The sequence below is a fragment of the Glycine max genome, chromosome 10 (assembly GCF_000004515.6).
Source record: "Glycine max cultivar Williams 82 chromosome 10, Glycine_max_v4.0, whole genome shotgun sequence".
NCBI classification, from domain to species: Eukaryota; Viridiplantae; Streptophyta; class Magnoliopsida; order Fabales; family Fabaceae; genus Glycine; species Glycine max.
In genome coordinates, this window is record NC_038246.2 from 15010258 (window position 1) to 15023282 (window position 13025).

Sequence of the window (13025 nt, forward strand, 5' to 3'; positions counted from 1 at the left end):
CCATCGCAATACATAACAACATATACACTCTCTATGTTTTAAGCAATATGGTGAATATCAAGCAAATGTTGAGTTGCATCAAACCTCTACTATTATTTATATTATATGACATATTGTTCTATCGTGGCCCATATCAAACCAACAATTGATATCACACCAACAAGAAAAATGATTGAGATTGCATCTATATTTAATACGGTTGGTATGCATATTAGAAAAAAATGAGTGTTAGTAAATACATCTCGAGAAAATGTGGTGTTCAATCAATACGTCTAAAAAAGCAGTCTCAATCAATAAATGGTCAATAGATGTAGTGTTGTCGTGTTCAATCAATTAAAAACACATTTAAAAGAGACAATGTGTTTTTTTATTTTTTTTTCACTTTTCAAAAAAAACACCACAGCGAAATCAAGATTTCGTATTTGATCTTTTTTATCACAATGGAATCAAGATTCCGTTTTTGAAATGGAAAAGTCACACAACAGAATCCTGATTCCGTAGTAATGTGTGGATCATGCATTGTTTTGATGATGTTGAAAAGAAATCACTTGATTGTCATCGTCAAAAAGGGAGAGAATGTGAATGTATGAATACATGAATTTTGATGATGCCAAAGAAGAATCAAACAAGGCCGCTTCAAAGGATAAGCATTGCTTCAAGATTAATCAAGATTGCTTCAACAAACAAAGCCTTGCTTCAAGATTAACTAAAGATCAAGCCTTGCCTCAAAACAAAGTGTTTCCAAGACATCAAGGCTCTGGTAATCGATTACCAGGAGTGTAATCAATTACCAGAAGAAATTGAAAAAGAGTTGTTAAAAGGGTTTTGAATTTGAATTTTGAACATGTAATCGATTACAATATGTTTGTAATCAATTACCAACAACGAATTCTTGAAATTTAATTCAAAAGTCATAACCCTTCAAAATATAACTATGTAATCGATTACCAAAACTTGTAATCAATTACCAGTGAAAAATTTCAAAAAAGCTTTTGAAAAGACACATCTCTTCAAACCATTTTGAAAAGGCACGAAGGGCCTATATATATGTGTGTCTGACTTCAAAAAGCAAGAGAGAGATATTCCAAGAGAACTTCATTGCCAAATGCTCTCTCAAAAGAAACTCTTGGGCAAACACTTGCAAACTCTTGAGAACTTCATTGCCAAATCTTGATACTTCATTGCCAAATGCTCTCTCAAAATAATGTTAGCTTTAGTCATATTTTTAGGTTTGGTATTGGTATAAAGTATTCATCTACTTTGCCCATGATTAATCTTCCAAATGTTAGCTTTAGTGAAAGAATGTGGTTAAAACTTAAAAAAGGAAAGATCTCACTAAAGGTGAGTATCAAGATTTCTTAGAAGATTAATCATGGGCAAAGTAGATGAATACTTTATACCAATACCAAACCTAAAAATATGACTAAAGCTAACATTATTTTTTTGGTATTTTCTCATTTTTATTCATTATAATTGATGAATTTTAGTATAAAACTAATTACTATAAATATCTTTATACTTTTTATTATAAAAACTAATTATTTTAGACAATCTTAACAAATTAAAACCAAATTTACCTAGTATATTTAACTATAAAAATTATTTTATATAAACAAATTTAAAATTAAATATTTTTTAAAAGTCAATAAACTTATTATATATGATGTGTTTGTTGGATCGAGTGGCCTCAGAATAATTAAGAAGGGGGGTTGAATTAATTATTCCTAAACCTTTACTAATTAAAAATTACTCTTCTAAGGCTTTTACTATTTGTTAAGAGAATAGGAGTAGAAGAGAAACTTAACAAAAGTAAAAGCGGAAATTAAATGCACAGCGGAAAGTAAAAGAGTAGGGAAGAAGGAAACAAACACACAAGAGTTTTTATACTGGTTCGGCAACAACCCGTGCCTACATCCAGTCCCCAAGCGACCTGCGGTCCTTGAGATTTCTTTCAACCTTGTAAAAATCCTTTTACAAGCAAAGATCCACAAGGGATGTACCCTCCCTTGTTCTCTTTGAACCTAGTGGATGTACCCTCCACTAGAACTGATCCACAAGAGATGTACCCTCTCTTGTTCTCAGTCAAACCCAAGTAGATGTACCCTCTACTTGTACCACAAAGGATGTACCCTCCAATGTGTTAAGACAAAGATCTCAGGCTGTTAAACCTTTGATACTTTGTGAATGGGGATACAAAAGAATTCTCAGGCGGTTAGTCCTTTGAACACTTTTGTATTAGGGAAAGGGAAGAATCAAAAGAATTCTCAGACTGTGTCGTTTTGAATTCTTTGACAAGGGAGAAGGGAGACACAAAAGAATTCAGGCGGTTAGTCCTTTGTTCTTTTGGAAAAGGGAGAAGAGAGACACAAAAAGAATTCAGGCGGTTAGTCCTTGGCGAATTCTTTTTGGCAAAGGGAGAAGAGAATGAAAAGATGAATAGCACAAGTTTTCAAGGTTTAGAAAACCAGAAAACTTTGAAAGCTTTTGGTACAAAGAAGAAGAAGAAGTTCAAAGAGATTCAAGGCTTGTAAAGATTGATTGAAAAGATGTTGAAGATATTGAAATGCAAAACAAAGCCTTGCTTTTATAGACTCTTCATGTTGGTCAAGAAGACCATTTAGAAGAGTTATAACTTTTAGAAAAACTTAAAACCAATTTGAAAAAGTCAAAACCTTTTGAAGAGTTACATCTTTTGATTTATTCAGAAACAATCACTGGTAATCGATTACCAAATCAGTGTAATCGATTACACAAAGCTTTTATGTGAAAGGATGTGACTCTTCACATTTGAATTTGAATTTCAACGTTCAAAGGCACTGGTAATCGATTACCAAAACATTGTAATCGATTACAGCTTTTGAAATAATTGGAACGTTGTAAATTCAATTTGAAAACTTTTTCAAACAATTTTGCTACTGGTAATCGATTACAACAATTGGTAATCGATTACCAGAGAGTAAAAACTCTTTGGTAAACATGTTTTGAGAAAATCATGTGCTATTCAGTTTTGAGAAAAACTTTTATACTTATCTTGATTAAGCCTTCTCTTGATTCTTGAATCTTGAGTCTTGAATCTTGATCTTGATTCTTGAGATCTTGAACCTTGAATCTTGATTCTTGACTCTAACTTTCTTCTTGAGTCTTGAATTCTTCTTGATTCTTATCTTGAACTCTTGAATTGTTCTTGATTCACTTGAGTTGTTCTTTGATTGATCTTTGATTCACTTGAGTTGTTCTTTGATTGATCTTTGAGCTTTTTGTCATTACCTTTGTCATCATCTTTTGTTATCATCATTGTTACCATCAAAACACCTTTGAATCACCTTTGATTCACCATGAAGCTTTGCTTCTACAGCGTTGTGATTGGATGACAATGTAAAACTTTTTATATTCTTAATGCATAATCTTTCTTTATCTAAAGGTAAATACATTAACATTTTTCTATTATAAACATTTATTTAAAATTTCTTATTTCTCTTTATTTATTTATTCTATTATTTAATTATATCACTTATTATATTTTTACATTTTTTAAAATATCAAATAACATGAGATATTCATGTATTATTCATATATGATGCGTTGTGATTGGATGACAATGTAAAGTTTTTTATATTCTTAATGCATAATCTTTCTTTATCTAAAGGTAAATACATTAACATTTTTCTATTATAAACATTTATTTAAAATTTCTTATTTCTCTTTATTTATTTATTCTATTATTTAATTATATCACTTATTATATTTTTACATTTTTTAAAATATCAAATAACATGAGATATTCATATATTATTCATATTAAATTGATAATTTGGACCATTGTTTGCTTGGCACGAAATAATATTTTTTTAAAACAGGTTCATAAAAAAATCACATTAATAATTCCATAATTCCTGTTTATTATAACTCTAAAAATCAGTGAAAAAAATATAATAACTTACAAGTTACTGACTTGATTCAAGATAATTATAATTCTCTTATATTTTACTACAAAAGATGATGAAGCAAAAAGAATTGCATAAAGTCGGAAATAAACCAGTTTATATCTATTTTATAAATTTAACAGTTTAGATTTATTTTTATATTGTGAGTAGAATACCCACGTACAAAGAACATTTAGACTTTTATTATTACCGAAGAACATTTAGACTATTTAGTTAATAATAAATGAAAGAGTCAATATATAATCGATATTAATAAAAAAAACTTTATTTGCAGTAAAAAAAAAAAAAACTAATAAACTTTATCAATCCAATCGCCGCATTCTTACGAAGTAGACTAAATAAACAGATTTGATATAATTTAAAAACTAATTAACACTTTTTTATTTTTCTTTATTTTAATGTATACTATGTTATTTAAAATATAAATTAATTATTATTTCTATATTATATATTTATAATTATGTGATTCATTTAAAATAGAACATTAAAGCAATATTATATAATTTAATGTTGAATAAATAAAATTTAATATATACAAAACTAAAAATAAATTTTCACAGAAAATAACTCAAAAAATGATAATATACCAATGCTTGAGAAGTAAAATGGGCATATGAAAGAACTTTTTTGCACGTATAACAATTATAATATTTTTACAACAAATTTTAATACTTCTTTTTTATATCTCTCTCCATCACCTCACCTTATCCGTTTTATTTATATGTTTATTTTTTATTTCTTATTGCTATATTCAACGGCTTCAAACATTTGTAAAATATTTCACAAGAATGTTTTATAAAAATCAGACATTTTTCCTGTCACAAGTTCACAACACTGTACCTCGTTTAATTGATGATTCTTTCAATACGGATGACTCAATTCTTGCTTTTATTAGATTCCATGAAATTCAGAGGAAAAAATATTTCATGATCTTTTATGATACGTTCAATAATTTTTACACTAGTCATAACTTAATAGAAAAATGTTAAATGAAAGAATCATATGTCATTACTTAGAAAATGTTTAAAATAATAAAATATTGATAAAATTGTAAATTTGATTTTTTAGTTTGTCTCTAATTTTGGATTTGGTTTTTCAATAATAATCAATAAAAATAACAATATATTTTATCTTTCATGAAATTAACATCCAAATCATCCAAATATTTTCATCACATGCAACAGGACATATTTTGAATATGGAGAATAACAAGAGCTGAAAATAGCAAGAACTGAATCAATATATACTCAAACCATATGATGGTTATTGATTTCTATACTACATACCGACAGCAATCACACCATTATATGAACGTAAACGATGGTTATTGATTTCCATACAACATATGGAGCATAAAAAACCTCTAGAATATTATATAATAATTGGGCTACAGCAAAATTTCCCTATTATATTTTAGGGATATATATACCTGAATTTGTACCGAAATATGATATACCTATCCTGTGGGTGAGTATACTTAATCCGCTACACTCTAGCTAGCATATACCTCCTTATGCTAACTTCATCCAGTTATCTGTAAGAAAAATATTATTTGTTTTCCAAAAGCAATATGATAACAACTAAATGAAATCCTCAAAGTAGAGAAATAATCATGAAGCAATCTAACATATATCTAACAAATGAGGGGAAATTAATGTTAAGCAAATTAATTAATGAGGTGTAAAATCTTTAAACTGCGCGTTGTTATATATACATCATTAATTTTGCATGAATCATTACTAAATAATACGAATTTCAAACCATAAACTCAAATTATATAGTGAAAAGTAAAAATCTGTACCATGTAAACGTAGGGATCATAACGCCCGCCTGAGCCTGATCTTTTCACAGCATCCACCCTCAGCAACCTACACACAGTTCTTCGTAGCATGAGACACAACAAAATTAACTAAACTGATATGAAAAGTGCATTAGACATAAAATATTTACTAATTATTTTTAACAAAATTTATTAGAAATCAAGATTTATTAAAGAAAGAGATAGACTCGATTTTAGTATATTTTAGTTTTGTTAACATTTTTGTCCATGAAAAATCCGAAGAGTTTAATTCACTTTCAGATATAGCGCTAGCTCACGCTTGTTGTTTTCGCTGCGACATTTCAAACCTAAACAACGAGTGATCAGAGAGTATATCACAAAATCAAACGTGATGTGATCGATCGATTGAAATTTTGAATTCAGATAGTACATATATCATATAAAAAATCTCCCTCTATTCCGCTGAAATTAAACAAACTAAACCTATAGGATTTAAATCACGTAAATGTTTAGGGTGCATCATGCATGCCACAATTTGCATGTGTGTGTGACCGTGTGTGACAGAGTGAGAGAGAGAGACTATACATTCGTAGAGCTTTGCTAGTGTCAGGGCTGTCACCGAGCATTTGACGGATCTTCACTTCAGAGGAGCCACCGCAACAAGAGAGCAGCTTCAGTATGGCTTCGCCGCGCCGGCGAAGGTTCGGCGAACCGGCGCGACAACGCGACGGCGCCGCCGTCTCGCAATTGACTCCGGCCACACTCACAATCGCGCCTCTGCATCTCTTAGCGTAGCGCAAGCTTCGCTCGCTGGAGATGCCGCTCGAGCTGCTCGACAAACACGACGACACCTCGCCGGATAGCGATGCCGGAGACAGCACCTTCGCCAACTCCCCGGCGTTCGGCTTCCGGTCGCCGGAGCACGACGTGGTCCACGCGACCTTCGACCGAATCTTCCTCGCAATCTTTCACAAAACGAAATTCCTCAGTTTAATTACATCGTGAACCAAATCAAACAATCGAGAAATGCATAACCTATAAATCGCAATCGTCAAATTCTCAATCAAATGTTTACATCGAGAGTGAACTGAATAAAACAACCGAGAAATTCGTAACATAAATCACAATTATTAATCAAATGTCTAGATCTCTGCTCCCTCAACACCAATCTTACTGAAACTCAGTTGAATGTTATCCAATCTAACCCAAACAGCACATAAAAACTCCAGAAACAACAAAAATAGAATGAATCTCATTAGAAGAACCGGCGAAGTGAATTTTCAGATCACGCAGAGTTGTTTGTTTTTGCTTTGCTTCCAAACACAAACAAATAACGAAGCGAAACAAACTTTAAATTAGAATCGACGAGAAGGAGCATTATACAACCCAACCAAAACAGCACAGAAAATCTCCATGCACAATAGCAAAAACAGAATGAGTCTCATTAGAAGATCGAAACAGTGCAGTAAATTTTCAGATCACGCAGAGTTTTTTGCTTTTGCTCTGTTTCCAAAAAAACAAACACATAACGAAGCAAAACAAACTCAAAACTAGAATCGATGAGAAGGAAAAAAAAAACAGAACGAATCTCATTAGAAGAATCAGTGAAGTGAATTTTTAATTCACGCAGAGTTTTTTGCTTTTGCTCTGCTTCCAAACACAAACACATAACGAAGCGAAACAAACTCAAAACATAATTGATGAGAAGGCAAAAACAGAATGAATCTCATTAGAAGAATCAGTAAAGTGAATTTTCAGATCACGCAGAGTTATTTGCTTTGGCTCTGTTTCCAAACCCAAACACATAACGAAGCGAAACAAACTCAAAACTAGAATCGATGAAAAGGTGCATAGAGATATGTAGAATCAACCTCGAGCTTCATCTGATGGTAACGCGTGACAGCAGAGAACGATACGCTGCGCGATTTGATCTCTTTCTCCGAGGAATCACCGTCGTCGTCGTCGTCGTCGTTGGTGAGCGAGGAAGACGAAGATTTAGAAGAACCGTACGAAACCGATATCTCTCTCAACCTCTTGCTTCCGCTTCTCCTCTCTGGAACCACAACGCTGGAATTATAGCCAGACTGAAACCTTCAGAGCGAGAAAATTTTGTGAAAACAGAGTGAGTGAAGATTGAGACGAAGATGAGAATCTAAGAAACGTAATGCGAATTGAGAATGTTAATGTTACTTAGAAAGCGAGGGAGATGAGAGAGATGTTGTGTTGAGAAGAAGCAGAGACGATGCAACCGTTCGTTCTACGGAGCTCGGAAACGAAGACATTGTTTCGTTGCCTTCACTCTTTTTCTTCTCTCTCGAGCTTTTGAAACTTTCGCGGGTTTATTGAAATCTTTTCAAATTTTTCTCTCTATGTCGGCGTGTACCACGTGTGTACACTACTAACTAACATTTTTTTTCAATTTTTCTTTTACTTTTTTTTGTTGTTAGCCTTTTTCAGACAAGCATAGAAAATTTATTTCACGAGTGAGAACATGTAATTTTTAATAGTTTAATGCATATATGGATAATATAATAATACTACTACTGTATGACTATTACAAGTGTATGTGCAAAAAAATTGAAAATATTAATGTGGCACTAGAGTTGAACACAAAATGTTTTTATTGAGGGTATTCAATTTTACTAGTTTACATTAATCTTGATTGTTGCCTTGTTTTTTATTTATCATTTAGATGCTTATCCGAGGAAATGTGAGATATTTTATGTATTTAATTTAATTTAATTAAGATAAAGTCTTTCCTTTTTTTACTTTTTACTCTTAACAAATTTGGAAATTCGAAGGAAAATGACCAAAAAAGTATAGAAAATCTTTTGAGGGTTTGTTGAATCACTTTCTATTAGAACAAAGGATAAAAGTTTGAAAAAAAAGAAAAAAAAAGGCTTCAAGTCCCACCTCGCTCAGGATAAACACTTGAATAGTGTTTCACTCCCTATATATAGAGAACTCATTTCTTCATTTTTCCTTGCCCCAGTTGACACTTTTCTTTCTCCCTCTCATATTTCAGTCGATGCATTTCCGGCAAACTTCTCCCTCTTTCTTTCTATCGCTCTAAAATTTTGGTTGGCTTTAAGAGTGACTTCTTAAGTCATATTTTTCGGTTGGCTATAAGAGTGACTTTTTAAGTCATATTTTTCGATTGGCTATAAGAGTGATTTTTTAAGTCATATTTTTCGATTGGCAATTAGAGTGACTTTTCAAGTCATATTTTCGGTTGGCTATTAGAGTGACTTTTCAAGACATATTTTCGGGTTGCTTTAGAGTGACTTTTCAAGTCATACAAGAGGGTGTAATTCTAGAAAAGGTTCCCTCAGTGCAGTGGGAATCTTATACAGTGATCTGGGCTGTTTTATCCTGGGGACGTCGTGGTTGATAGTTTGCTTGCACAATTTTTGGCAGTGCCATGAAACGTCTTAAAGAAAGCGACATTGTCCGTGACTCAGCCAGTAATTTTTTCGGTTTGTCATAAACTATTGTTACAACAATTTTAAGACGGTTTCGGTTCTGCTATGGCTACCGTAGATATTACTGGCTCAAACAGCAATGACCTCAACAAACCTTTTAGGTTTGAAGGGTATCATTTCAAACGTTGGCAACAAAAGATGATGTTTTATTTAACTATGAGAAAAGTTTCCTATGTTTTGAACACTGATATTCCAGTGGTACTTGAGGATGCTGAGAAGGAAGTGAAGGATAAAATGACTATGGAATTAGCTCTCTGGAATGAAAATGATTACCTATGCAAGAATTTCATTCTTAATGGGTTAGCTGATGATCTCTATGATTATTGTAGCCCATATAAGTCTGCCAAATTAGTTTGGCTGGCTTTGGAAAAGAAGTATGATATTGAGGAAGCTGGGACTAAAAAGTATGTTGTTAGCTGCTACCTCAAGTATCAAATGACTGATGATAAATCAGTAGAGTCTCAATCCCATGAGATACAGAAAATTGCTCATGATATCATATCAGAGGGTATGACATTGGATGAGCAATTTCAGGTTGCTGTCATCATAGACAAATTGCCTCCTGGCTGGAAGGATTTCAAAAACCTTCTCAGACACAAGACCAAAGAATTCTCTTTGGAGTCTCTGATCACACGTCTGCGCATTGAGGAAGAGGCACGCAGACAAGATCAGAAAGATGAAGTGTTGGTTGTGTCTCACAACAACACTAAAAGGAAGAACACAGGTGCAGTTCTGAAGCCTATTGGCAAAAACTTTAAGAATCAGAACCGCAATGTGAGCAATACCTCCAACTGCAACAAGAACCCCCCAAGGGTCCAACATGCTAGACAACATCCACCTGCCAAGAATAATCCCGGTGAGCCATTCCTCTGCTACAATTGTGGCAAACCGGGACATATGGCACGTAAATGCAGAAATCCTTCAATGACAGGTTCTCCCCAGGCTAACATGACTCAAGAGCCATACATAGCTGTGATAACAGAAATCAATATGATTGGAGGATCAGATGGATGGTGGGTAGACACTGGCGCCTCCCGCCACGTCTGCTATGATCGTGCTATGTTTAAAACATACACGAATGTTGAAAATAAGAAAGTGTTGTTGGGTGATTCCCACACCACTACTGTTGCTGGAACTGAAGATGTTGAACTGAAGTTTACCTCTGGAAAGACTTTGATTCTCAAAGATGTGATGCATACTCCAGAGATGAGAAAGAATCTGGTTTTTGGTTTTCTTTTAAACAAGGCTGGGTTTACTCAGACCATAGGTGCAGATTTATTTACTTTGACCAAGAATGGGGTATTTGTAGGAAAAGGGTACGCCACTGATGGCATGTTCAAATTGAATCTTGATATTAATAAAGTTTCTCCTTCTGCTTACATGCTGTGTGATTTTAATATCTAGCATTCTAGACTTTGTCATATAAATAGTCGTTGCATATCTAACATGAGTAACTTAGGTTTTATTCCAAAGTTATCTTCAAATCACTTTGAAAAATGTATTTTTTTGCAGTCAATCTAAAATAACTAAGAAATCACATAAATTAGTAGTTAAAGAATCCGAGCCATTGGATTTAATACATTTTGATATATGTGAATTTGATGGAACGTTGACCAAAAATGGAAAACGATATTTTATCACTTTTATTGATGACTGCTCTGATTATACATATGTATATCTTATGAAAAATAAAAGTGAAGCGCTTGACATGTTTAAGTTATTTGTAACAGAAATTGAAAATCAATTCAATAAGAAAATTAAGAAACTTCGAAGTGATAGAGGCATAGAGTATGATTCCAGTTTGTTTAATGAGTTTTATAATTTGCATGGAATCATACATGAGACAACTGCTCCATATTCACCTGAAATGAACGGTAAAGCTGAAAGAAAGAACAGAACTTTTACAGAATTAATTGTAGCTACTATGTTGAGTTCTAGTGCAACATCTTTTTGGTGGGGCGAAATTTTGTTAATTGTTTGTTATGTGCTAAATAGAATCCCCAAATCAAAAAGCAAGACATCTCCCTATGAGATATTAAAGAAAAGACAACCAAATTTGTCTTATTTGAGAACTTGGGGATGTCTGGCCTATATAAGGATCCCAGACCCTAAGAGGGTTAAACTTGCAAGTAGAGCCTATGAATGTGTGTTCATTGGTTATGCTATTAATAGCAAAGCATATAGGTTTTATGACCTAAACGCAAAAGTGATCATAGAGTCAAATGATGCTGATTTTTATGAAAATAAATTTCCTTTTAAATTAAGGGATAGTGGGGGTACTTCATCCAGTTATCTTCCTGCTATTAGTAGTGAAAATCTTGCACAGCCAGAACCAGATATAGAGCCTCAAAGAGGTAAGAGAGCAAGAATTGCTAAAGATTATGGGCCCGATTATATGGCTTATACATTAGAGGAGGATCCATCAAACCTCCAAGAAGCTTTGTCTTCTTTGGATGCTGACTTGTGGCAAGAAGCCATTAATGATGAGATGGATTCTTTAGAATCTAACAAGACATGGCATTTAGTAGACTTTCCTCCTGGTTGCAAACCAATTGGTTGTAAATGGATCTTGAAAAAGAAACTAAAACCTGATGGTACTGTGGATAAATACAAGGCTCGCCTTGTAGCCAAGGGTTTTAGGCAAAGAGAGAATGTGGATTTCTTCGACACCTTTTCACCAGTCACTAGAATAACATCTATTCGGGTGCTAATATCTCTTGCTGCTATTCACAGTCTAGTGGTACACCAAATGGATGTTAAAACTGCTTTTTTAAATGGTGAATTGGAAGAGGAAATCTATATGGAACAACCTGAAGGGTTTGTGATTCATGGACAAGAAGATAAAGTCTGCAAGTTAGATAAATCTTTGTATGGCCTAAAACAAGCACCTAAGCAGTGGCATGAAAAGTTTGATAACTTAATAGTCTCGAATGGGTTTAAGGTGAATGAAAGTGACAAATGCATTTACTACAAATCTGTAAATAATATTTGCACTATCATATGTGTATATGTCGATGATCTTCTCATATTTGGTTCAAATATTCATGTAGTGAACGATGTGAAATCATTGTTGTGTAACAACTTTGATATGAAAGACCTCGGAGAAGCAAGTGTAATCCTTGGTATTAAGATTACTAGGTCAAAAGAGGGAATTTCTCTGGATCAATCTCACTACATTGAGAAGATCTTAAAGAAATATGACTACTTTGACTGTAAACCTGCTAGTACACCATATGATCCAAGTGTAAAACTGTTTAAAAACACTGGTGAAGGTATACGACAAACTGAGTACGCAAGTATCATTGGCAGCCTTAGGTATGCCACTGATTGTACTAGACCCGACATAGCCTATGTTGTGGGATTATTATGCAATTTTACGAGTAGACCTAGTATGGAGCACTGGCACGCTATTGAAAGGGTAATGAGGTACCTTAAAAGAAGCATAAACCTTGGATTACATTATAAAAGGTTTCCCGCTGTACTTGAAGGATACAACGATGCAGATTGGAACACTTTTTCAAATGATTCCAAAGCAACCAGCGGCTATATATTTAGCATAGCTGGTGGGGCTGTTTCTTGGAAGTCAAAGAAACAGACTATCTTAGCTCAGTCCACTATGGAATCTGAGATGATAGCACTAGCAACTGCTAGTGAGGAAGCAAGTTGGCTGAGAAGCTTACTTGCAGAGATTCCTTTATGGGAAAGACCGATACCAACTGTGTTGATCCATTGTGATAGTACCGCGGCTATTGCAAAAATTGAGAACCGTTATTACAATGGTAAGAAACGACAAATACGTCGTAAGCACAGCATTGTTAG

General features: G+C 33.5%; 1 protein-coding gene across 1 annotated transcript; it reads right to left on the reverse strand.

Moving 5' to 3' along the window:
• Positions 1–6037: 6037 nt before the first annotated feature.
• LOC102663775 (uncharacterized) lies at positions 6038–8006 on the reverse strand. The gene is made up of 4 exons (XM_006589974.1): positions 7915–8006; positions 7596–7815; positions 6310–6689; positions 6038–6071 (listed from the first exon to the last, which is right to left on the reverse strand). The coding sequence occupies exons 1-4, from the start codon at positions 8004–8006 to the stop codon at positions 6038–6040; spliced, it is 726 nt and encodes a 241-aa protein (XP_006590037.1).
• Positions 8007–13025: the final 5019 nt, after the last annotated feature.

What these genes read in the sequence shown, in the direction of transcription:
- LOC102663775 (XM_006589974.1), bottom strand. Translation starts at nt 8,006, where the DNA reads ATGTCTTCGTTTCCGAGCTCCGTAGAACGAACGGTTGCATCGTCTCTG. An exon ending in ACCATCAGATGAAGCTCGAG is followed by an intron (nt 6,690 to 7,595) that starts GTTGATTCTACA and finishes GTTTTGTGAAAG; the next exon opens with ATTGCGAGGAAGATTCGGTC. An exon ending in ACTAGCAAAGCTCTACGAAT is followed by an intron (nt 6,072 to 6,309) that starts GTATAGTCTCTC and finishes CTCGTTGTTTAG; the next exon opens with GTTTGAAATGTCGCAGCGAA.